At 48.9% G+C, this 24,648-nt stretch overlaps 1 protein-coding gene across 3 annotated transcripts; it reads right to left on the bottom strand.

Moving 5' to 3' along the window:
• Positions 1-1,046: 1,046 nt before the first annotated feature.
• KLHDC4 (kelch domain containing 4) lies at positions 1,047-24,141 on the bottom strand. Of its 3 annotated transcripts, none has more exons than XM_050311713.1 (12): positions 23,947-24,141; positions 22,900-22,991; positions 22,019-22,097; positions 21,084-21,182; positions 18,528-18,664; positions 12,285-12,377; positions 11,905-12,064; positions 6,126-6,207; positions 4,066-4,274; positions 2,519-2,930; positions 1,892-2,008; positions 1,047-1,618 (listed from the first exon to the last, which is right to left on the bottom strand). In XM_050311713.1, exons 1-12 carry the CDS (start codon positions 24,043-24,045, stop codon positions 1,443-1,445), a joined length of 1,755 nt encoding a protein of 584 aa, XP_050167670.1. In that variant the 5' UTR covers positions 24,046-24,141; the 3' UTR covers positions 1,047-1,442. The 3 variants fall into 3 exon arrangements, with proteins under 3 accessions (XP_050167670.1, XP_050167669.1, XP_050167672.1); XM_050311712.1 differs by having other exon boundaries at positions 1,047-1,621; positions 23,947-24,140; XM_050311715.1 differs by lacking the exons at positions 18,528-18,664; positions 23,947-24,141 and having other exon boundaries at positions 1,047-1,621; positions 22,900-22,969.
• Positions 24,142-24,648: the final 507 nt, after the last annotated feature.

Here is a 24,648-nt window from a genome sequence, read left to right as displayed (position 1 = left end):
GGCTTGACCTCTGGACTGGGGTGATTTTAAAGCTACTAATTTTCAAACAAAAAGAAATTAGTAAAATTAAGTAAAAATAACAATTCAAACAAAATCTGCACGTGCAACTCGGTGGCAGATTCCCCAAAACTCTGCACACGAAGATATGGAGTCATCACACAGGAAGGATCAAATGCCCATGAGACCAAGGTAAACCCACCAAGGGACCCCAGGGGGACTGACTGAGCACGACAGATTCTCTCCCAGTCATCAGCAAAGGGTTTGCTTTGTTTTCACCTTTCCCAGGTTATCAATAAATAGTTTGTTTTCACCTCTCACCTGTTAGTTTGTGGGGAAGATCCCTCCCTATCAAACATGTTTTTCCCTTGACAATTCCATCCCCCTGGCAGCCTGCTCTGTCTAATCCTCGTTCTGTTCTAATTATCCTGGCAGATCCCAGCCCTGCTCTCCTGGGATTTGGCTCCCCGGTGATGTCCCTGCCAGTGCAATACCCAGGGCACCTGGGTTTCCCTGCACAAGGACAGCCAGTCCTGGTGGCACCTCAAGTCATCCCTTGTTTGATGCAGCACACACTTGGATCCCATCTGTTGTCCCTATGGACCCAGCACTGCTCAGCTGGGAAGGGAGTGATGCCTTGAGGAGAGAGAGGGGCTGAGTGGGGAAAAGCAATTCCCTGGAGTGTCAGCCCATTCCCTCCTGTCCTCAACACTCCACCAGGTCTCCAGGTAGGATGTTTCACTGGTCATAAAGAGCTCACTTGTCGGACAACTAGACCAACATGTGAGAAACTGAACTGGGAGATTCCCCAAGCAAAGGCGAAACCTGGGGCAGAGGACAGGAAAAAGGAAGAGGATTCTGTTCATGCATCAGGGGTTACAGTGGTTCTCATACAGAGGAGGTAGGAAAGGATTCCCAGGTTTCTCCAGGCAAGGCAGACACACCTCAGGGCTACTGGTGCACCTTACAACCAGCACCCGTGTATCTCTCCCACACTGGGAGAAAAACAAGTAGAAAAGTTGGGACTGGATGAATTGAGAAAACCAAGATGATGTAGCCAAGTAAGTTTATTGTAGAAACCCTTGGAGACACGTTCTGGCCCCAGTCAGGGTGGGAAATTTGGGACCAGTGAACACTGTGACGTGCAGTTTGTCTTGACAGACTCAAACCAACTTTTTTGAACACAAAGAAGTCAGTATTGTATAGCCCAGCCTCAGCAGAACAGGTGCTTGGACAGTAATCCTGTTCCTCAAGACCCTCCCACAACCTTCCCAGGAATAACAACATATCCAGAGCATTAAGCAAGGAGGCTGCTCAGCCCAGAGGCCCTCAGGGGAGGGAAAGGCTGAAGTGCCAGGATGCCTTCTGGACATCAGGCTGGGTTTAGCAGGGCTGACCACGGCTCCCAGCACGTTTGTTCACTCCTGGAACAGCCTCACCACCATCTAGACCGAATCCTCATGGAATGTCTTTGCCATGGCATGAGCCACCTTGACCACCTTCTTCTCCTTGGCCTCGGGGCCCATGTGGCTGCGGGCCACTTTGATCCAGTACTGCTCCGTCCTGGACAGGTATTCCTCAGGATTCTCACCAGGCTCCACTGCTGGATGCTGCTCCTCTCCTGCTGCAATGGGAGGGAGACACATGGAGAGGTCACAGCCTGGCCAAGAACACTTGTGTGTCCAAATATAACACCCTCAAAATCTAGCAGTAACCAATAAAATTTCTCTTCTACCCCAAGAGCAGTGCACTATGGAAGCTTTGCTTTTGCTGGAAAACTCACCTGGATGCCAGTGAGACTTTCCAGGCTGGCAGCAGAACCAGGCATTGTAAATTAGTTAATTATTGCAGATTATTTAGATGAGTATGGAGAAGGCATTCATTTGATCATTACCTTCATCATCTCCACTCTCCTCTTCAGAGCTCTCCTCTTCCTCTTCTCCTCCCTCTGCACCTTCCACATCATCATCCTCTTCATCTGACTCCGACTCCTCCAGCCACTCTTGGGCTTCTTTGATGAGAAGGGAAACAGAAGAGAGGTACAAAGAGATAGATTAAGGTACAAAGAGATAACCCTGGAGATAATGAATGCAAAGAAATAACCCTAGAGATAATTAATGTATGAAGAGATAGCCCCAGGTAATGCCCATGTGCTTAAAAGGACCCAAGACTCTCACTGCCCTGGAAGGTGAGGACAGGCAACAGCATCCCTGTCCTCTGCCAAGTGGACAAGCCTGGCACACCAGGACTTCCCAGAACAGCACATGCCACCAGTGAACAAAGATACTGTTTACAGGTCTCAGTGTTTACAGGTCTCAGTTTCAAAGCAGACAGACCAGTGACAGCAAAGCTCTGGACCAGACAGGTTTCTGGTAAGGCACTGCATTATCACACGCTCCCAGATTTTTCCTGTCTAGGAAAAACCACTACTCAAAACTTGAGGAAGCTCCATAGTTGGTTTGTTCCCTGGTGTGGTGTTGCTACACTCAAGGTAAAGGGACAGATACCACTATGAGCTTACTTGGATCCATCTCCACCAGCACCTTCCACTCCCCCATCTTGTGCAGGTCGATGCTGTGCAGGTCACTGAGGGTGAATTGGCGGTCGCCCACCTCGAACATCCCCCCGTACACGTAGAGGACCCCGTGTTTCACTGCCACCATGGCATTGGAACGTGGGCACGGCTCCACCTGCTGTCCCAGGGCTCCACCTTCCTCCTCCTCCTCCTCCTCCTCAGATTCAGACCTTTCCTTCTCTTCTGCAGGTCCAGAGATCACCTGCTTGATGGTCATGACAGTCCCATCTTCTGCCACCACCTCTTTGACGATCTCCAGGGGGCCCTGGGGAGGTCTCTGCTCCCCCTCCTCATCTCCAGCAGCCTCTGACTCGGCTTGTTTGCCTCGTCTCCGCTTCCTCTTCTCTGATTTTGGTCCCTGTTCACAGGAACCAAAGGAGATTGGTTGTGAACTGTGTGCACCTAAGAGCACTTTAATACAAGTAGTACAGATGCTGCTGGGAGGGAGGGGGAGAATCGTCATTTTTCATTACAATTCCGAGTCTCAAGTGATAGGTGCAACTTCAGCATGAATTTATAACAGCCTAAAACGAGGAGCAGTGGAAATCCTGGAGAATCCATGGCATGGAATTGCTTCCTAACAGCTCTTCTGCTCTCAGGTGCCACAAACACACACAGAGGCCACTGCTCTGTGAGAGGAGCAAGAGAGAGTAACCCACGATTTCCTGAAATCACACCAATTGCTGGGTGCTAAATTACAGTGCATTACCAGGCAGCACTCCAGGTCTTTGGAGTACTTGTATGAAAGGGCTGGAAAACAGGCAGTTTTGGAAGGCAGGAGCAAAGTCTGAGTGGATGTTTGCCTGTTATTACATGATTGACTTCTCCATTTTGAGAACAAAGCCAGAAACAGGCGGGGGAAGAAGAAGTTCAAGCAGGTCGTTTGCACCTCACTTGCCCCTTGTGAGTGGTTCAAACACAATCAAAGAGCCCAGCTGGGCTGAGGGCCTCAGTTCTGAAGCCCTTATGAGCCAAGGTTAATATTTCATCTCTTCTGGTAGCTCAGCACTAGGGAAAAGAGGGTTTTTGATCCCAACAAGATCTTTACACAGTAGCTTTTTACTGGACTATCTCAGACTCGCACATCTGACCTGGAAACATCCTCCAGTAAAGCACCAGAAATATGTTTTCAAGCTGCTTGGTTTCATTTCGCATTACACAACAACAGGGCAGAGACAGCCTGAACCCTGGAGGAAGGGAATTGCCTCCTGAGCCACTCTTTTACAACTGGAGTTACTAGAAAGGCTTCCTCTAAAGGGAGAGAGCTCATTGCTCCAACCCTGGATGTGTCCAAGGCCAGGCTGGACGGGGTTTGGAGCAACCTGGGAAAGTGGAAGGTGTCCCTCCCCACAGCAGGGGGTGGAAGGGCTTTAGGGTCCCTTCCAGCCCAAAGCAGTCTGTAACACAATATGTTTCCATGAAAGCTCCAAGAGGCCCAAAGGACATTTCAGCTGATCAAAGACAATGAACTGAACAGATCTGAATATACAGACCTTGAGCTGTGCAGGGAACCAGCGGTTTTTCCCCATGTCATAGAAATAGATGTCATTGAAGAAGTCCCCCTCAAGGCTCTCCTCCTCCTCCTCATCCTGCACCCCCCCAAAAAGGAGGGAGCGGTTACCGGGACCAAGAGCCACGGAGAATCCAGACCTGGGAGGGGGTTTCACTCCAGAGGGGCTGAGCCGACTCCACGTCCACTTCTCTGGTAATGGAAAAAAGCAAATATGAGCATCAGCAAAGGAGGATCCTGAGTGATTTGTGTATTCCAAGACCCTTCAGTCTTCCAGAAAATAAATCAATGCCCCGTTTTGGACGTTCTCAGAACTACCTCCAGAGCTTTCTGGGGCAAGGAGCCTCTTGGCTTTGGAGTTCAGACAAGGCCTGATAATATGCAGCCTTCAAGCACCCAGGAAAATCCCCTGGGTTATCCCATGGAGCCCACCCACCTTCCATCAGTTCTGTCCACCTTATCTACCCGACCTGCACCACTGCCTGAACCCCAAAAATAAGCACAGTTCACCCTAAGGAGCCCCAGCCATGCTCTAAAATAAAGGCCTCAGCAGCAGGAGAAGGCTTGTGCTCTATCCCTCTGCTTTTACTCCAATCCTTTCTACTCTGACTTCAGAGAAAATCCCCTAAAATGCAGGCTGGGAGAAGCACATGCACTGCCCAGGCCTTGTGCTGCCAAAGGAACCTCAATTTCAACAAGATACAACCATGAATAGGACATGATGCAAACAGGGCCTGGAATCCAGACAGTGTTTGTGACCAACCCTCCTCCCCAAATCCCACTTCCAGACACTCAAAATTGAAGAAATCAATCACAATTTTAACATTTTAGACATTTAGCTCGAAGAAAATTATCCCATTCCCTCAGTCAAGGACAAAATACTTTCTATACTAAGGAAAACGATGGAATTCCTATTTCTGGGGACATTCCAAGAGAAAGCAACCACTGACCCGCTCTGAAGCAGTCTGTTCCTGAAGGATTGTAACCCCACAGAAGGGACCCATGGGAAGAGTGTGAGTGATCTCTCCCTGCCCTCATCCCAACCCACGAGCCTTTTGTTGGTTCTCTCCCCCTTGTCCAGTTGAGGAGGGGAGGGATAGAGCAGCTTTGGAAGGTACCTGGAGTCCAGCCAGGGACAACCCACCCCAGGAAAATTCTAAAATCCCAAAGATTTTCCATTGTTGTAAAACAGAAAAGGAGTGATCAAAATGTCCCAGAAGCAGGAATTTTGAAATGTTGTTTTAATTCCCTCCCACATACAAACCAAAAAAAAAATCCCTAAAATATCTTTTCTTGTAGTTTTTCCTGAGGCTGCCGGTGCAGGCCAGTGCTTCTCACTTATGCAAGGAGGTAGGAGACCCTCCACTCCATCTTAGAGTATTCCAGGAGGTGCCAACAGAGAGGATGCTGTGAGCTAGAAGTGATTGTCTGACAAAAAGAATATCCCAGCCTTCCTCCAGAGCTCTGCCAGGTTCTCCCCCTGCTCCAGTTCCCAGTGTTTCACTGTGCTGGAGTAAAACACTACACAGCTCTGGAACCAAGTCACCTGGAGCTGAGAACCACGACTCCTTCCAGCCTCTGGCTCCCCTGGAAGCTTCGCTCAGCAAAGCAGACACAGCCTCATCCTACCAGGCTGTAGAACAGACTGTGGCAAGGGGACAGAACCACTTCTGCAGCAACAGGCACCAATTCCCATTTCCCTTCAGGATTCTGCATGTGTGATGGTCCATCTTCCTTCTCCAGCACACAAGGAGAACATAATTCCTCCTGCGTGCTCCTGAAGGTGCTGTTCCCTTCACCCTTCCCTTCATTTTAAGCTACAGTCAGAACACAAATGCACTGAGCTACTCCTGGGAAGAAAAAACATTTAAATCAACTCATCTGCTGTGTTTACCCCCAGAGCAAACGCTGGGGCAGAGCTTTCCACTGAGAGGGAAATTTTGTTCAGGGCCTGGGGTTTTTTGGTGTGTTATTCAAAGGAAGGGAGAGGATCTGCATTGCCAGTCCTGCAGCACCACTTCCAGCACAGCCTACAGTGCTTACCTTCCTCCTTGCCCACTCCTTCAGCCTTCAGCAGGAACATATCCGTGTGCAGGGTGCCCTTGTCAACATCCTTCTTAATTCTCTGCAGGGAAGGCAAACACAGGGATGCTCAGGGAAAAAATCATGGGAGGTCCAACTGAAAATGCAAACACTGGGACTGGGCAAAGAGAAGCCACCCAGGAGGCCACGGTGTGGCCCTGGAGCATCACACCCATGGGGTTCAAACCAGGAACTTCCTGTGATGAGCCACAACTTCTGATGTGACAGCCAGGAAGGGCTCTCCAGGCTGCAGCACAGACCTGGGACTTGGGTCTGTACGAAGACTATGGGATGCAGTTTAGGGGCAGGAATTTTGGCACCCAGATAGGAGAAATAAATTGCCACAGGGGATTAAACCCAACTGTCTTACAAAGGAAGGAAGGAAGGATGAGCAGCACCAAGGAAACAGGACACTGAAGGACATCCAAGCACCCTGTGCCTTCTCCAGGGAGGAGAGCCTGTAAAGGGAGCAGAATTCTACTTCTCAAAGTGGCACACAACAACTCTACAAGGGGCTTGCAAGACCCTCTGGAATTCTGCCCCTGGATGTTGAGCAGAAGCTTGGAGCATCTGTGCTGTCTCATCTACAAGGCCTAAATTTAGTCCAGAGCTGTGACCAACACCCAGACTGTCGGTTCCTGTCACCCCCCCACCTCCACCCCCTCAGGACGGGCAGAGATGACAGCCCTGCCCCACAGCCCACCTGCAGCTCACACCTTTGGCATTTGGGGTCCCACAGAGCCCTGAGCAACAGGTTTTCTTCTCCTAAGCAGAAACAGAAACCCCACTCCCAGCCTACTAAAGGCAACAGCAAGGGCAGGATCAAACCTCAGCTGAGGAAATTCAGTGCATCCCTTTAAATGGGATTTTCCTCCCTCCCCTCTGCAACCCCGTGTCCCAGTGCTCAGAGCCACACACAGCACTGAAGGCAGCACTGCCACACCACTGCAAGAGCTCTTTCAGTAATGAAATTATCTACCCATCCTTCATGCACAGCTCCTACTTCCTTGGAATTCCCTTCCCCCTGGAGTGACAGCATTGCTGCGTAGCTGCTTCCAGGATCCAGCAGTGGATCCCAGGGTCCAGTCCTCAGGAAGATGAGCAGCAGGGTGCACCTGAGAACACAAGAGCACAGCACTGGCTGTTCTTGCCCCACACCTGTGCCTTGCACCTGACAGGATTTTGTTACTGCAGGGCCTGTTGTGGTGTTGCTGCACAGCCTGGTACCCAATTCTTTGGGAATGGCGCTAAATTCTTAGGGAGAAGAGTGTGTTTGAGGACTGCACGACAACGCTGTGATGTGGATGATGCTGAGGAGCCTCAGGGAAGGCTGATGGTGAAGTGATGGAGGAACAGCAGAAATCTGCTCACAGAGCAGCAAGAAAGGAGCCACAGTTCATTTAAGGAGCAGGGGCTGCCTGAAGGGCTGACTTGGGAAATCTCTTAGTTTGGGGCTGGGCTACATGTCCTGTTGCTCTCCACACACATCTAATGAGTGAAGTGACAGACACACACACTCTTCAGGACAGAATATCCCCCCTGGAGAGATCCAGTTCTGTGCAACCACTTCCACGAAGTCAACAACTCCGCTGTTCCACCTGCTGTCCTTGAGCAACAGGACATCAGGCATACAGGGACAGGAAACCTGCAGGAACAAGCACCAGGGACAGGCCCATTTTCTGAATAAAAGGTTAAACAGTGATGGAAAACGCCCACAGCCACAGCCTGTGGAAAACAAAGCGCTTTTCGCACAGGTGAGTGGTTCTGAGGCACGGTTGGAAGGGCTCTGGTGCTGGAGACACGGTTGGAGGGGCTGGGAGCGTGAACAGACCCTTGAGAGATCTGCCAGGGTAGGAAAGGACAGAAACACCCTCCAGGAAAGGTGCTGAAGTGTGGAATATACCCTTCACAGCCTGGCAGAGCAGGTATTGTGGCCCTTCGAGTTCAGAGGGCTGTGACTCACTGTGCTGAGCAAGCGCCACACTCCGGCCAAGTCACACTCCTGTGTCTGTCACACGGGCCAGGAGCAGCAGAAGTCACTGCAGGCTGTGGACAGCTCAGATCCAGCAGCTTTTTAGTCAGTCCCTCACTTTAAACACCTTGCAAGGCTCACCTGAGCTAAGAGCTGTCAGGGATGGGTGGGCAGAGGTTTCACACCTTGCAGAGTGCTTGTCTGCCAAGGGTAACAGCAATGGGGGTTCTGTCCTCCCCAGTCCCAGGCCGGCTGCAGTTTGTCCTGAAGTGCTGGACAGAGCCCACATTCCCACATGCAGGGCACACACAGGTCAAGGGTGAGGAGCACAGTGGGATGGGCACTGCCTGCATGAAAGGAAGGGGAATAAACACTGGGAGAGCTGCTTCACTATCACACAAGCTGTGTGGAATAAGTGCATTCTTTTTCTCCTGAACACCACAGAGCTCTCTGTAGTAAACACGCTGCGTATGCAACATGACAAAGCTCCCTGGGCTCAGAAAACCCCAATGAGGTGGAGTGGGAGTTAGTTATTTGTTGTCAAAGAGATGCCTGTTTTCCTCAGCTCACACTGGCTCTAAGCAGACACTTCACCAGCTGCTGGAGAGACCAACCTCCTCACAACACCCCCTGCCCTGAGCAAATCCTGTCAGTCACAAGAGACTCCTGTTCCCCCACTGTCCTTCCTACCTTGAAGTTCCAGATGTTTGTTTTCCAGTATAAAACTGGCTTGGATATGCACAGCCCACTGTTTGGACAAACAGGTGCAGTTGGAAGTTACAAGAGCTTTACAGGCATCAACTAAAAAACATTCAGCTAAAAAGACAGCAAGGAAACCGAGACACAGAGAGCTCGAGAAGCGGAATAAGGATCCTCCATGTATAACACGCTAAACATAGGAGCTCAACAGTGGTAAAATGCACCCAATTAGAGAAAACTTAAGCAGGCAGAGCTACAGAGGGAAGCAGTCCCACCAGACCTTGCAATTCAGGCAAACACTTCAGCCCTGCCACAAGCAATCTACCAGCAGAACCCGCTTCAGCTTTGCAATGCCTGGCCCTAAAAAAAAAAACAAACCACCCCAAAACAACAACAAAAAAATTCCCACATGCTGGTCATCATTGGCATCCCAAAGCCTTGCACACCCATGGCTTGGAGGCTGCACCTGCAAGGTGGAGTAGCATCAGCTCCAGCCCTTCGGTGCCAGTCAGGCTCGCTGTGCTCACGTTGCCTAGCAATGGAGAGGGCTCGGTGCTTCACACAGCCAAAAATGCAGCTTGCTGCAGCAAACCCCAGCCCCAGCACGAGAAATGGGAGAGGACATCTTTCAGATCAGCAGGAGAGCAAGGCTGAGCTCCTGGTGGGATCCTTAGGTCTCTTTTAGCAGAGCCAACAACACCCACAGCAGCCCCTTCTGTAGGAGATCATAGAAATTGCCTTTATCATCTCTAGGCTGAAGATGAAACAGATGAACCAGTGTGCTAAGAATCCTGCATTTTAAAATATCAGGCAGCAACATCTCAAGTTATTCACACTCAGGGTTGTGAAGCTGTGTGACAAACACCCTGTTTGTCACCACCTGGTCAGCAAAATCCAGTGGCAGGCACAGCAAAGGCATGGCTGGGACTGAGGTTCTGGTCCTGGAGTGCCTCAGACCAGTCACTTCATCTCTTCTGCCTCTATTTCCCCAGCCATGAAAAAGACTTTCTTATTCAGCTCACATAAAGGGAATTCAGCAACATGGCCTGGACTGACAGACATTACTAAAAACAGACTCTCCACAATCAGTTCTCTACGTCCAAAAAATCAAAGCAGAACCCAAATCTCTGTTTGTGCCTTCCCAGTTCCCTGCCTGTCACAGGACACAGCCCTGTCACATCACAACCCTCCTCCAGCAATGGGACACCCACATTATGTCCATATTAAAACACAAGAGCTATCAGGATTATCCCTCCTCTTCCCTCCAAACCAATTCCCACCACATATAAGCCTGGAATAGCTCTGGCCTCAGGAGGCCTCCACATAATTCTGCCCCTGGTTTACAGCACATGAGCAACTTAGTCCTGCCTCTTATTAGAATTCATGCATGACGTGGTGAACGGTGCTTTGCTTGGACACCTGCCTGGCTGCACAGGCAAAAACGTCTTCATATGCCTCAAAATGTCTTCACAGCCCTCCTGAATGGAGTATCTGCCTCTACAGCTGGAGACAAGGAACAGGTCTTCTCCTGTACCTGCCCAACTCCAATTAAATATTGATTTCTCCCAAGAGTTCCCCAGGCAGACACAGAAGCCAAACACACTTTTTCCACTTTAAAGCAAACCCAGACACTCAGCTCCACAATATAAGCAAAGATACAACAAGAATTAAACAGCCACACATTAATGAAATCGTGTCTCTCCTAGGGGGGCTATATCCTGCTGAATTTAATTTTCAAGAGCATGCTAAAGGTTTGTTGCCTTTGCAGCTCCAGAAAGTTGTAGAGAAAATTCTGTCCAGTGCTTTGGCCAGTTTGTGCTACAAAAGCAGAGTCTGTCAGGAATGGCCCATCAGAGAGACGCATCACTGACCTCTCTATATTATAAAAAAGGAAGCAGATTCCTAACAGGAGTAGTTGTTTTAATCTAAAAGCTGTTCTCCAAGCTGCAGAGGAACTTCCCCCAGCTCTTATCCTTGCCCAGTGTCCTGCAAAAGGCTGAGGGCAGCTTTGCATCCCCCCATCCCTTCTACTTCATTTGTATGAGCCCAAACCAACCCAGAGGAGTGGGACAGAGCCCACCCTTGTGAAGTGGAGCAGAACAACTGCAGACACACCTCAATTTTTATACTTCCCTGGGGCTCAGTGAGCACTTGAAATCCAGCTTTCAGTAGCCAGGAGATCCACATCCAGCAGAACATGCAGGCTCACGCTTCCTTCCCACCCTCAAGAGGGAGGGAATAGGACAGAGAATGGAACAGGACAGAGCCCTTTCAGGTAGAAAATGCCTCTGTGTTACTGCCATTTAATCAAATGCACATCTGATGAGACAGAGTCCAAAGCACAGGCCCCGAGGAGGCACAAGCGCTTCTAAATATACAGACAGACTGACTCCCTTCTCTCCCCTTTCCCTGCTTTCCTCCTTTGTTCATTTATTCCCACCAGAAGAACAAGGCGTCCTCCTCCCCCAGCAACGCGCTGCTGGAAGCGCTGCCGTTCCACGGAGACGGGAGCAGCAGGATTCGGGGCTTCTGTCTGCACTTGCAACATGAAAAGCTTTTGCAGGAGCCTTTTGCTCAATGAAATATTTACTTCCTGCTGCCCAGCACGGAGACAGGGATCCTTGGTTATGTGGCTGAAGGGCTATCCGGTGTAAATTACCGTGATTAACAGGGCGAGGAGCGGAGCAGAGGGAGGTTGGTGCTCATCAAAAGTCTTCTCTGGCTTACCGAGTTTGCAAACTCGTGCTGCTCGCTCACCTCTCACTGATGGAAGAAAGCACAAGTCTCCTGGCAACTGCTGCTTTTAACCTGCCAGTGCTGGAAGGCAAATGAGTACTACCTGAGAATGTTTTAAGCTGGCAGCAACCACCACCGTTGCTCATTCTCACCTCTGTTATGTCAGCTCCTCACGTTGGATTAGAACAGCAGGGAAAGTAAAAATTAACTTGGACCAAGATTAGCCCCTCAATCAGCACAGAGCTGCGTGAAGGCACAATGAGAAGACAAGGAGCCTCTTCTGGTTCTCAGGCTGTGGATGAACACTCTGACTTACCCCAAAGTCTCCCCTACCTGTTTGGAGTAGCCTCCATAGATGATTACGTTGCCCTCAGGACTGGCAGTCATTTGACACCCGGATCTTGGAGCAGGCCCAATCCCTGCTGGAGCCAGCTTGCTCCAGGTGAAGGAGTCCAGGTTGAAGGCATACACATCATTGTAATAGATGTAATCCCTGGGGAGAGCAAAGGGCACAGCACAACTTTCTGTAATGGTCACCACTTAGGACAGGAGAAAGTAGCACTTCAGTCTCTTCACAGTCCCTGTGAGAGTGTAGCTGTGATCTCACAGGGTGTGTGAGCCTACTGGAGAAGATGTTTCTAGAAGACAAGGCTCTGACAAGATTCACAGGCCAAAAGGGCTCTTACTGAGCTTCAGCCATCCCAGTGACCCACCTGGCACTCTCATGGAAGCCCCCAAAGATGATCAGCTGCCTTTTGCATGCAACCATTCGATGTCCACTTCGCCCAGAGGGGCCTCCTGATGCCCTGAAACACAAAGAAATTCCACTTGTCAGCAAAATTCCTGTTAGTGAACCAGCCCATTTTTATTGAAGTAACTGGCAGCTGAGGTGGTTGAGTTCAGCTTCTCCTGGAATGGGAAACCATGAGGAACTTCACTGCCTTAGTACATGTCTGGTTTTCCCCAGAACAGTGTGTGTGCTCTTCCAGGAACTCTTGGGATTTGCAACACAATTTGCAACACAATTTTATTCCTAGCTAAGTCCCTAACAGTACCTGAAGTCTAGAAGTCTCTTCTGCTATGAGTCAGGAGCTAATTTTTCAAGAGAGCTTAATGAATAGCAGTCAACTTACACAACTTCAAGAAAGACACTCCAAACAAGAGATGTTTTCTCCAAGCACCAAAAGCCAGAGACTGGATCCGACATCCACCTTCCTTCAATATCTCAGGCAATCACGTACCCATAACATCTTCACTCATCCACCTGCACTTGCGATGTAACACCAAACTAGTGAAAAGATTTTATAAATCACTCAGATTTCCTCAAGAACAAAGGCACTGCAGCAAAAGAAGTCATCATTATTATCTTATCCTACTGAGGGAGAGCAGGGTTAGATTGGACATTGGGAAGGAATCATTCCCTGTGAGGGTGGGGAGGCCCTGGCACAGGCTGCCCAGAGAAGCTGTGGCTGCCCCATCCCTGAAGTGTCCAAAGCCAGGTTTGACAGGGCTTGGAACAACCTGGGATAGTGGAAGGTGTCCCTGCCCATGGCAGGGAGTGGAACTGGATGAGCTTTAAGGTCCCTTCCAACCCAAACCATTCCATGATTTTATGATTCATTTTATAATCCCACACACTAAAAAGCAGCCACACATCACTCTTCTGCTCTTCCAAGCCTTCCTGACCTTTCAGTTAAATGTGCTGCTTCCATTTCCAGAAACAAGCAACACCCCCCATCTGTCACATCCAAAGGCTCCCGGGAAGCTGGACATGCCATTCCTGAGGGTAACCTTCCTTCATGTTCACACCCACAGCCTTGAGCACCTTCTGAGAGAGAGCAAAAGCTACTTCAGGAACTTGCAAACCAAAGGCAACTTTGGGCCAATCTGCAGGGAAAACAGGGGTTTGCTGTGTCTGTTTTCTGCCCCCATGGATTAATCCATCCCATTTTCACTCCCTGAGAAGTCTCCAAAGTGCACAGAGTTGGCACCACTGAACCCAGCAAGACTCCCCAAACAGGCAGCATTAACGTGTGTTAAGTGATTGCAGAATCAGGGCCTAAATAAAGAAGATGAAAAAAGCTGCAAAACCTAAAGCCACAGCCCTCCTGCCACACTTGAAGTGGCAGCAGGGAGCTGGGAATTGTGGTGATTTCTGAGGAGAGAGAAAATAAAGGCCCTTATTCCCCATCGAAAATGACAACCTCACACCAGTCATAATGAGAAACTCCAAGCAGAACAGCAGCATTTGGGGAAGACTGAATTAATATTGATTGCTTGGAGTCTTTATTCTAACAGAGAGTTGGGTTTTCCAGGCATTTACTGAATTTTTAAGTATCCCCTGCAGAACAGCACCTCTAGAATTAATTTCATCAAGATCTGAAATCATTATTTTCTCTTTCTGTAACAAAGCTCCCACATTATTATTCCAAAGGATGACACCTTTTAAACAATCTATGTTTTTTTTTAAGGAGAGAAGGAATTCAAAATCAACATGAACAATAAAATCCTGTTCTCAGAAGAGTATCTTGTGCCATATTTCTCAGGCAGGTTTCCTCCAAGTTAAAAATCAATTCTGAACAACAAGAGGTTTGTTCATTGATGTGTGTGTTTTAATAAACAAGCTGCCACAGAAGTACAATTAACTCAAAGTCACAGACAAACAGTCAGGCAGGACCTCACTGCTACTCCAGGACCTTCCTGCAAGCTCCAAGACTTGTTGTCCAATTGCAAACTGTCCCCTTTTACCTGTATCATCCCTCATGGCCCAAAACAAGCATTTTGGAAATGGTTTCCCAGACTTTATGATTAATGCTTTACTTCATGGGGTTGACACTGGAAAGCAGATGTGTGGGAGGGAGCTGTAAATTCTCCAGATTTTTTTAAAAATAGATTAAAAGTCTGGATAAGGACTGGCTCTACACATGTAGAGCATGAGTCTGATCAGAACTGCTCCATAAGGAATTTGCTTTTGCTTGTGGAGTTACTCTGGGATTTATAGTAACCTACCAAAAACTGAATTAAGCCTCCAGATTCCAGAATTCCATGTCCCAGTGGCTACAGAACTGCAGAAGTTACCTTTCCATTCATTCCTTCACCCAAAGGATGCTCAGGTGAATCTTAAAAATGTTCAATACTAATAAAAGGAATGTTGCAGAGAACATCCCATCAAAGGGGAACTCCAGGACAAAGCACTTCTATCCTCCAGTGCTCAAGGAAGCTGCAGCTCAGGATTTGTGTTTAGTGTTGACACTTGTGAATGCACAAGGGTTGGGGTCAGTGTGTACACTGTGTTTGCACACTCAGGTAGGAAGGACAGAAGGGAACACACAAGTGTCACAAGGCACAAAATCCTCAATTCAAATCCCTTGGGAAGTCAAACAACAGTTGCACACCCTGATCTACCAAAGAACAAGCTCACAAGGCTTCTGGGTTGACAATCTACTTGATTTACATCAAAATACCCTTTTCTACCTGATGTGGCAGGGCCTGAGCTTTCTGGTGAGAGCAGGAGAGCAAGAAGAGGCATCAATCAGCCACAAACCCGTTGCTGAAAGAGCTCCTGCTCTGCAGTGACTGCTCCAGTTCTCTCTGCAAACACCATTAAACACACGCCAGTGAAACGCTACCCCGGGATATTTATAGCACCACATCTCACCAAACTGCCACAGGAAGGATCATTAACATTCCAGAATTAAAGGGAAGGGAGCTGCAAGGGCTCAGAATCAAGGCAGAGAATTCCAGAGGAGGGATCTGCCAGTTCCCAAGCCCTGTGATGCTCCCTGTCTCCTCCTCTCTGGGCCAGGCTGAGTGAGGATGTTCTCTCTAGGAAGGAATGAGGCAATTAGGTTAAAATATTGCTGCTCTAAGGCAGAGTAACAAACAGTTCATGGACTGAGGGAACCTCCAGCATCACACACAAGATAAGGTGGCTCCACTAAGTCAAAGTCAGTTGCTGGCACGGCTTCTAACGGGCTGGGATTTGTTGTGTTTGGATCATCTCTGTGCATGCAAAATGCAAGGAAATACAGCTCCATCTTGCTAAATATAGTAACTTTTAACTCTGTCAAACAGCCTGACACCACTGTGCTCTGTGCTAGGAGAAAATGGGAGCTCCACTTCCCCAGCAGACACAGCACAGGGATGTTATTCAGTTATTCAAGGTTTTCTCTTCATAAAGGTTTTACAGCCAAGCCTCTCTCCTGGCACCAAGATGGTCCGTGGCATGAACTGTAGGCCAGGAAGGAGAACATAACTGCCTGAAATCTAAACTGTGGGGCTAGAATAACTAGATTTCCTAGAATTGCAAGTTTAGATCCCACAGGGGTCATCTTGGCTATTCAGTCCAACAAACCAACACATCAAACCCACCTGAACCAGGACACACGTGACCCTTCCCAGGAGAAGAGGAACAGAAACGTTATCTCTCTTGTCCAGACATTTCTTAATGAATAATTAATTGTTACTCCATTATTTGCACTAAAATGACATCTTCCAAACCAACTGAGTTTACTCAATGCAAGCCTGTACCCCAAATGTCTATCACCTGGCATTTATTCAGGTAACACTGCCATGACATTGGATACATGGAATTGTGGTCTGCTGTGTGAAGGCTTGTTGTGCCAGGGATGGTTCCCCACCATGATCCACAAAACCTACACAAGCTGCCCCTTCCATTTATGTTCCCAAATGTGTTCACTCTCCCACCACCACTATCCCCAAAGCTGACCCTCACTGTCACCACTTATCCCAGGTTAATGGCAATCCAAAACAAGTAAGTGCTTGACTTCAGACACACACAGAAACCTCTCTGGAAAAACAACAGCAGCAAGAAAAGCAAAATGCTGAAGGAAGTGAAATGCAGTACATGTTATGATCATAGTTTTAAAGGAAATAGGGGAAAAAAAATCCCTTTAACAACTCAAAGCCATGTCTGCCCTTTCCCCTTCTCCTTCCCAAGCAGACTGTAATCAAGTTGCCATATGGAAAAGCAAAGAGGTAGCAGAGAGTTGATTTTCACGCTCAGCCAGGTTAGGATTAAAACAAAGCCATCCCCTCCCAGGCTCCTCCACCAGCTGCCTCATTAATGCAGCTCCTGGAGCTCTGCCCAAGGATGGGGAGATGTGCCTTGCTTGATTCCAACCCTGGGACCAAGGCACGGGCGTTCCCAAAATTCCAGCAGGGCTGAGAAAGAGACGCCCACCCAAACACGTCAGGAAGCTCACACGGAGCAGATCCTGCACGAGGCAGGGAGAGAGAGAAGATCATCTCCCCAGGGCACTTCCACCCATGTAATTTATGATGCTCACTTAGAAAATGTCCATCTTTTGTCTACTAGGAAACATCGAGGCATCAATGTCTGCAAATGCCTCCTCCCACTGTGGTGTGGCAGCCAAGGGGACATGTGACAGTACCTGGGATGAAGGGCAGCTCTGGGAGGCTCAAAGGGTGTGGTGCCTCCAACTTGCTCCAAGGCAGGACTGGGAGCTCACTCTGCCCACCTGGCTCTGTCCTCACCAGCTGGAACAGCCCAACACAACAAAATCTCTTGGTTTTAGTCCACCTGGGGCCTGGGAATGCTGAGGGCATCCTGCAGCTCCCAGGACATGGGGACTCCATCCTGAGCTCCAGAGCTGTGCTCCGGCAGGGTGAGTTACATCTGAGGTTGCTCTTCCAGGTGGGATAAGGTGTGGGATGAGCAGAACCTCATAACCACCTCATTTCCTCCTCCCAGGCAGGTCAGATCCTGCAGCCTTTGCTTTGGGAGTGGAAAACCCTAAATCAGCTCTACACAAAACTTCTACCATCAGTGGTGGAGTCAACGAAGCCTCATCTGGACTCTCCAATGGCTCACAAAACGCAGTCCATCTCCAGCCCTCGCTCTCCTTGCAGCTGGATGTCACCACTGCCCTCCAGTGAGGATTTTCCAATCAAGGGTTAGGTTGAAAAATCAAACCTTTCTCCCAGTATGGATGGGGAGCATCACTTCCTCTCACATGAGACTGGCAGGGATGTAACACAGTGCCCCTTGTCAGGCAGGATCAATGCTCCCATTTCGCAGGGAGAGGGAAAAAGGTAAGACAGGCACAGTGACTCAGTGTGTGGCCTCGGGCAGTGCCAAGGCAGAGCCAGGGTATCCATCTCTGCACAGCTCATCCCAAACCACCCTCAATTACTGTGCAAGAGGAGACACAGACAGCAGCACACTCTGTAAATGGGGGGAAAAGTGACAACCTGGGCAGATTTAGGGTTTCTCACCTGAAGGAAGGACATGGAGCTTTTAAGTAGGAGCTCAACAGGTCAAACAGCAGATGAGCAAGTGATCAAAACCTGCTGCTTTCCCCAGTGCATCTCAAATATCAGCTGCACAGATAAAACTCTGCTCTCACTGATGCCACAGTCAAGACAATCCCCAAGTCCAGGAGAAAATCAATGCCCAAGTCAGAACCAAAGCCATATGTCCTGCCTCAGTTCTCTGGATGGCACACCAGAACTCCTTTCATGTAAATATAAACATGAGCAGCAAAAGGGAGAAGCCAAAGGTTGAAGAAACATTAGCAGGGGACTTCAGGCCAGTTCCACAGAAGGTATTTACACCTTCACTCCTGTCAAAAACTACTTCTGGCACCTCTTCACTTTTGACAGGTCTGAATTAATGGCTTGTTTATCCCAAGGAATCTCGAGGCAGCAAAGGCCAGTTATCAGGAGGAAAGTTGGCTCTGTGGAGAGACAAACTGTTTTCTCAAGGCATGTTAAAACTTGGAGATCCTTGCACTGGTTTTGTACAGCCCAGGAAGATGAAGCAACAAGAACTGTTTTGAAGTTGGACATTACACCTACCAAGGTTGGGTGGACAATATTGAAGAGTCACTGAACATCAGGCTGGAAGGGACCTCAAGGATCATCTGGTCCAACCTTTCCTGGCAAAAGTCTAGACAAGAGGCCCCAGTACTTACTTGATCTGCTCCCAGGTCTTGGTAGCCAAGTGCAGGACCCAGAGATCCTTGTAGTGATAGAACTGCTCCCCGTTGGGAGATGCAAACTCCCCTCCAAAAATCCACAGCTGCCCCCCAGCCGTGGGCACCACGGCCGCCTGCCAGGGGAAGGAAAAGCTGGATCAGACAAGGCTTCAGGAACCAGACACAGGAGAACTTTACCATTTTTTATCAGCTGCCTTGTTGGACAACAGCAGCTCACTAGGACTGGAGGAAGGAGAATTTAAAATCCAAGTTCCTCATTGTTTAGCAAACCTTCCCTATAGGAAAGGAAAGCTGGCCAAGGAGCTGGGCTCTTCCCACCTCCTGGCATCACTTCTGCAAGTTCAACGTTTCCAAGGAAGCATCCTGGGATTAGTTTAACAACAATTGTTCAAATCTTTGTTCAAAAACAAACAAAAAAACAACCAACCAAAAACCTCAAAGCACAGGAGGAAATGTGCAGCATTTGGACTAGACTGTTACTGCTTTGATTGGGGCAGTACAGAGAGGAGAGCATCAGAGGGGTTTTGTAGTTCTTTTGCACCAAAACACCTCTGGGATGCAAACTGCCAGTTAAAAGCAGGAAGGAGAGCAAGACTCTGCTTCATTAAAATTATCTGTTAAGGACTAAGGAAGAAGGAAGGAATCCCAAAAAAGAAATTAGATGGCTGTCAGATTTCTTCCTTGAGTGGGAACTCTGTGTTTATTTACACTATAAACATCTCCTATGGGTGTTTTTTCCAGGGCACCCATCACAGATCAACACTGGGACAATCTCTTTACTCACTAGGCCTTCATTCCCTCTCTCTCCCAGCAAACAAGATTTTTAGCATCACACATGGCCATGCCCTGACATAAACCAGCCTATACATGCAAGGATAAAACACAGGAGAAAATCCGGTGTGTGCTTTCAGGCAGGATTTGTGGGAACATGAAGTTACCCAAACAAAGGGGACAAATGCCTGGTTTTCATGGGTATCGGGTGCTTAAAGCTTAAGAGGAAGGTACATCCAACAGCCTGTTCATACTTGTGGGTGACCTTTTCAAGAGCTGGCTTGGAATTCATCCCACAACCAAACCTTTTCCTTGAACAAGAGACAACATCCATCCATAGCTATTCTCACCTCAGCTCTGTTCATAAAATCCTTAGCTGATTGGGGGTGGGAGGGAACTTAAAGATCATCTTCTTCTAACCTCCCTGTCATGGGCAGGGACACCTTCCACTATCCCAGGTTGCTCCAAGCCCCGTCCAACCTCTCCTTGGACACTTCCATGGATGGGGCAGCCACAGTTTCTCTGGGCAACCTGTGCCAGGGCCTCACCACCCTCTCCCAGGGAAGAATTTTTTCCTAAATTTCTTCCTGTTGAACAGCTGTGATGAAGCCAATGTAACCTAGAGCACTGTGTGTCAGAGACCAGAGATGACAAACAAAACATGTACAAGACCCCCACAGCCACACTTCTGTCCACCTCTGAGCTAATGCAGAATGTGCATTAAAAATAAAGCCACGAGGAAGACAACAAACCAGTCAGCTAATGAGGCTGAACTGTCTCCTGTGTCACTATAATTAATTATCAGACAGAAAACGCTGCTGAAGCAGGACTGCTCGGATGGTTTCTCCTTTTATTGTTGTTGTAATCCAGCTGCAGCTCCTGATCTGCTCAGTTTGGATTCAGCTGCTCGACAGCCACCTGCTGGCTACTGGAATTCTGCATCTGAAATCATGTTCTATCTTAACACAACGTAACCCAAAAATCAAGTCAGAATCTTTCAACTGAAGAAAGGATACACAGCTCAAGAGCAAACTGGCACTTAGGAGCAGCATAACAAGGGTATATGAACCCTGATTGGGGTGTTGGATCTTACCAGGGAGCTCTAAAGAGCTTTGGCCATGGGGAGGAAAATGACATTCACATCCTGTACAGCAGCTTTTGGAAGGCACCAGTCACCCAGGCACTTGCTGGATAATCTAAGATAATCTATCAGCTGGGGAGGGCCAAAGACCTGCAAAAAATACAAGTCTTTGGTCCAGTTTCTAATGTCCAGGTGTTCACATAAAGTAAACAAACCTAAAATTTTCATCATCACAACCATCACAGTTCAGTGACCTGAATATCCAGAGGTGGAAAAGAGCCCAAATTCTACCTGCCAGCAGGAGTGGCAGTGTCTGTAATGCTCATGGAAGTTGGTCTGTGGGCTTTAAAGAAATAATTATTCACAGCAACTCTGCCATTCATTCATGGTTTTTTGGTCAAATTCTGTCTTATTAATTCAGTGCCTCCCTGGGATTATGGAGGCTGAGCTGGTCCCCCAAAGCTTCACTCCACACTGAATGTGATCAGAGAGCACAAGCACCTTGGAAAGCTTGTACAGGGCCCCTCAGCAGAGCAGATGAAGTGACACCACTGGCAGCCCATTAGAACGAGAATGAAGAAAACTCTCAGGAAGAAAAAAAAAATCAAAAACCTATTCCCAGCCACCTTCAGCACAGCTTTAGAACAATTCCAACTGCTGCTCTGGCACCTGAGCTTTACCTGGTGAGCACATCGCCGTGGTGGGGGGTTGGGGATCTCCAGTTTGGACCAGCTGTTCTTCCTGATGTTGTAAATGTACAGGTCGTTGTACAGGTACGTCTGCGGGACAGGGAGAGAAAACACCACCTCAGCTCAGCCCTGCACAGGGTTATCTGTGAGCCTGGGGTGAAAACTGCAAAGCACACTGGGCAGGAAAGGAGGACAACCACCTCCTCCACCAGATGTTCCAGACTAACACACCAGACTGGAATGTTCTTTCCCAAACCCTTGGTGACATCTTGAGATATGAGGACTTAAGCTGGAGCTTAACAGAGATATATTCAGGTTAAAGTTGTTTAACTCCAGGGCCAGGAACAGCTTCAGGTAGTGGAGGAAGCAGAATTAGTTTAGCACATCACACTGGGTGATCCTGAAGCAGCCAAATGTCACTGGCAGGCTGCAGTTTTCCACACCAGTTTGTCTCCAGGAGCACAATAAACACTTGCAACTTGCAGAAATTCAGGAACAAGAGTGGCCACGTGCAAATATTTGCAACTGCTCCCACCTCCAAGGCAGGCACTGCCTTGCCAGCAGCAAAGGTGCAGAAGTATCTTGTTTTGAGAAGTGAAAGAGAAGAGATTCTTCACCAGTTATCACAAATGAGGGGCAGATATGGCTACAATTAAGTCTGGAGAAATTATGAAGCCCTGAAATATTGATGCTGAGACAATCACTCTGACTCCTTAATGGGTTCCAGTGTGTCTCCTTCCTGCCAACAGCCCAGGCATGAGACAGAGCCACGGCAGAATTAAAAGGCTATTTTGCTCTCGTTCAGGGACAAATCCATATTTTATGACTCCTGCCTCAAATTTCCCTTCAAATGAGACTCGTGCAAATTACAGTAAAAGGCGGGGAGGGGGTAGAATAAAGAAGGAAAAAATGGAAGTATACGTTACTTTTTGGCCATTGAAATATTCACCTCCAAAAAGGATCAACTCGTCTCTCTCAGGGTGAGCAGAGAGGGAACCGTTCAGCCTGCAAAGAAAAGAGGGATGGACAAAACAGATGTGTAAGTCCTGTAAAACTCTGAACCTTGGAGCCTTCAACTCTGCTGCCACCAGCACCTCTGCCCCGCAGCCACAAAGGTCTCTCCATCATCTGCCAAATGACTCGGCCGTGATGTTCACCCCAGGGCTAAAAACTTCTCCAAAGAAATTAACTTCTTCAAAACTTGCAGCAAGATGAATTGGCCACTGTCTGAAACCTTCTCCTATTTTAGGAGCACACGTTACACTGTCATTTAACTCGCCTTCTGACGTGAGCTCCTGAATTTTAATGCGGGTGTGTCAGGAGCAAAAATGAGTTTTATGAGGGCACAGAAGTGGGGGCAGAACTGGGCTGTGTTCTCTCAAGTTTTCTGCGTCATTATTCAGCAGTTGCCACTGTCACTGCTCTCCTACACACCCCAAGTCTGTGAATCCCCACTGATAAAGTGTCTTTTATCTCATCTTTTTGCCCCTGAAGTGCCTTCCAAAACTTCCCCTTCAGTTTTATTTTTCCTCAAAGCCCTGTAATATAACCCTGCTTTGCCTCCTTTGTGCTGATGGTTAAAAAGTGAATTTAAGGCAAAAAAAAAAAAAAAAAAAAGCTTTTAGTCCCTCATTTAACCAGGGATTCAATAAACCAGGTGTTTTATAACTCCAGATATCAGACATTTTACAACTCCAGATATCAGCGACACCTTTCATTCTTGAGAAATAACTTTACATAAATAAATTTCATTACAAGCACCATCAACTGCTCTGTAAGTGACAGCCAGAGCCTCACAACCTCTTACCTGGGTGAGGGGGGTGGGCAGGATGACTCAATTACTTGGGTCTTTTTAGCATCTAAACTCTGGAATTCTGCTATCAGAGCTTCAAGATCCTCCTAGAAATAAAAAGAGACATGAGTTACTTGAGGTGCACAGAGACACCTGCACCCCACAGGAAGCCATCACTCACACTCATGATTTCCCCTTTTTAAAATCTGCCTCCCAAACTGTAGATACACCGAGCCCAAGGGCAGAAGCTGGACTGCAGCAGGGGAGAGGTTCTGATCCATGGTGTCTCCTACAGCCCCACTGCTCGTCATCTCCCTTCAGTTCATCATTTGGAAGGTGTGGTCCAATCAGACATTTCTGAAATCTGGGAATTTTGCCTCTGCAGCATGGCATCAGCTCTCCCTGCAGCCAGCACACACCTACAGTGGCACTTTCCATGTCTTTAAACTTTGCATTATGCTGGTAAGACCCAGCTTTGATCCACAGCAAGGTGGGTGTTTTGAGGCTTAAATATAAGCCCCGACTCTACGAGTGAGAGAAACAAAAATTTTGATTTGATTTTAATACCAGGAGAAAAGGGTGGGGTGGATGGAAAGGAAGAAGGACCCCTAAAGCGCATTTTCTCCTCCTCCTGCTGTCACATACAAGGGATTTAATTTACAGCCACTTAGAGAATCACAGAATGGGTTGGGTTGGACCACACAGTTCCACCCCCCGCCATGGGCAGGGACACCTTCCACTGGAGCAGGTGGCTCCAACCCTGTCCAACCTGGCCTTGGACACTCCCAGAGACGGGGCATCCCTGGAAGTTCAAGCTCAAGGAGCGTTTGGACAAGGCTCTCGGCACGTGGTGGGATCCCTGGCGCGTCCTGTGCAGGGCCGGGAGTCGGGACTGGATGATCCCAAAGGGTCCCTTCCAGCTCATATATTCTACGAACCACAGTTTCCCTGGACAGTTCAGGGTCCCTTTGGATTCGCTCCTTTACTTCCAACCCGCTCCCGCGACCTCCCCGTCCCCCAGAGCGGCCCCAGCGCCGGGGGGCACGGGGGTCCCGCCCTCACCTCCTCCTTCTTGGCCCGGCGGGACACCTTCTTCTCCATCTTCGCCGCCGTCTTCTCGGCGCCTTTTCCTTTCTTGTCGCGCTTCCCCTTCTTCCCCATGGCGGCGGAGCCGGGATAGCCCCGGGATGGGCCCGGGATAACCCGGGATAACCCGGGATGGCTGCTCACAACCCCGCACCGGACGATCCGGGGTAGGGAGGCAGCGCCCTCTGCCGGCCCGGAGGACTCATGGCGGCCACCGGCCGGCCGCGCTGAGGGAGCGCTGAGGGAGCGCTGCGGCTGCCCCGACCCGGTGTTATGAGCCCCGCAGGGTCCGGGAGAGGGTTTAATGCGGCCCCACACATCGCTTGTCACCTGCCGCACGGCCCGGACACGCCTGGACACGATCCATTTCCTCCTGCCCCGAGGAGAAAGTGGAGCCCACAAAATGGCCCCCTCCCCTCACACAAAATGGCCCCCCCTCAGGGGAGGGGAGGGGGGGACATGATGGGGTCACGGCCTCGAGCGGCGCCCGGGGCAGGTCGGGTTGGACAAGGGGATGGTCCCAGACTCGTTTCAGCGGTGCCCAGTGACAGGGTGAGGAGCAGTGGCCATAAATAAAACACAAGAAGTTCCACCTCAATATGAGAAATAACAACTTTCCATGGGGCGTGGAACAGCTGCCCGAGGAGGGTGTGGAGCCTCCCTTTCTCCAGACGTTCC

The sequence above is a fragment of the Myiozetetes cayanensis genome, unplaced genomic scaffold (genome assembly GCF_022539395.1).
Source record: "Myiozetetes cayanensis isolate MyiCay16 unplaced genomic scaffold, myiCay2020 scf16, whole genome shotgun sequence".
Taxonomy (NCBI): domain Eukaryota; kingdom Metazoa; phylum Chordata; class Aves; order Passeriformes; family Tyrannidae; genus Myiozetetes; species Myiozetetes cayanensis.
Note: the sequence above shows the minus strand (reverse complement) of the source record. Positions and strands in the feature narration are given on the sequence as shown.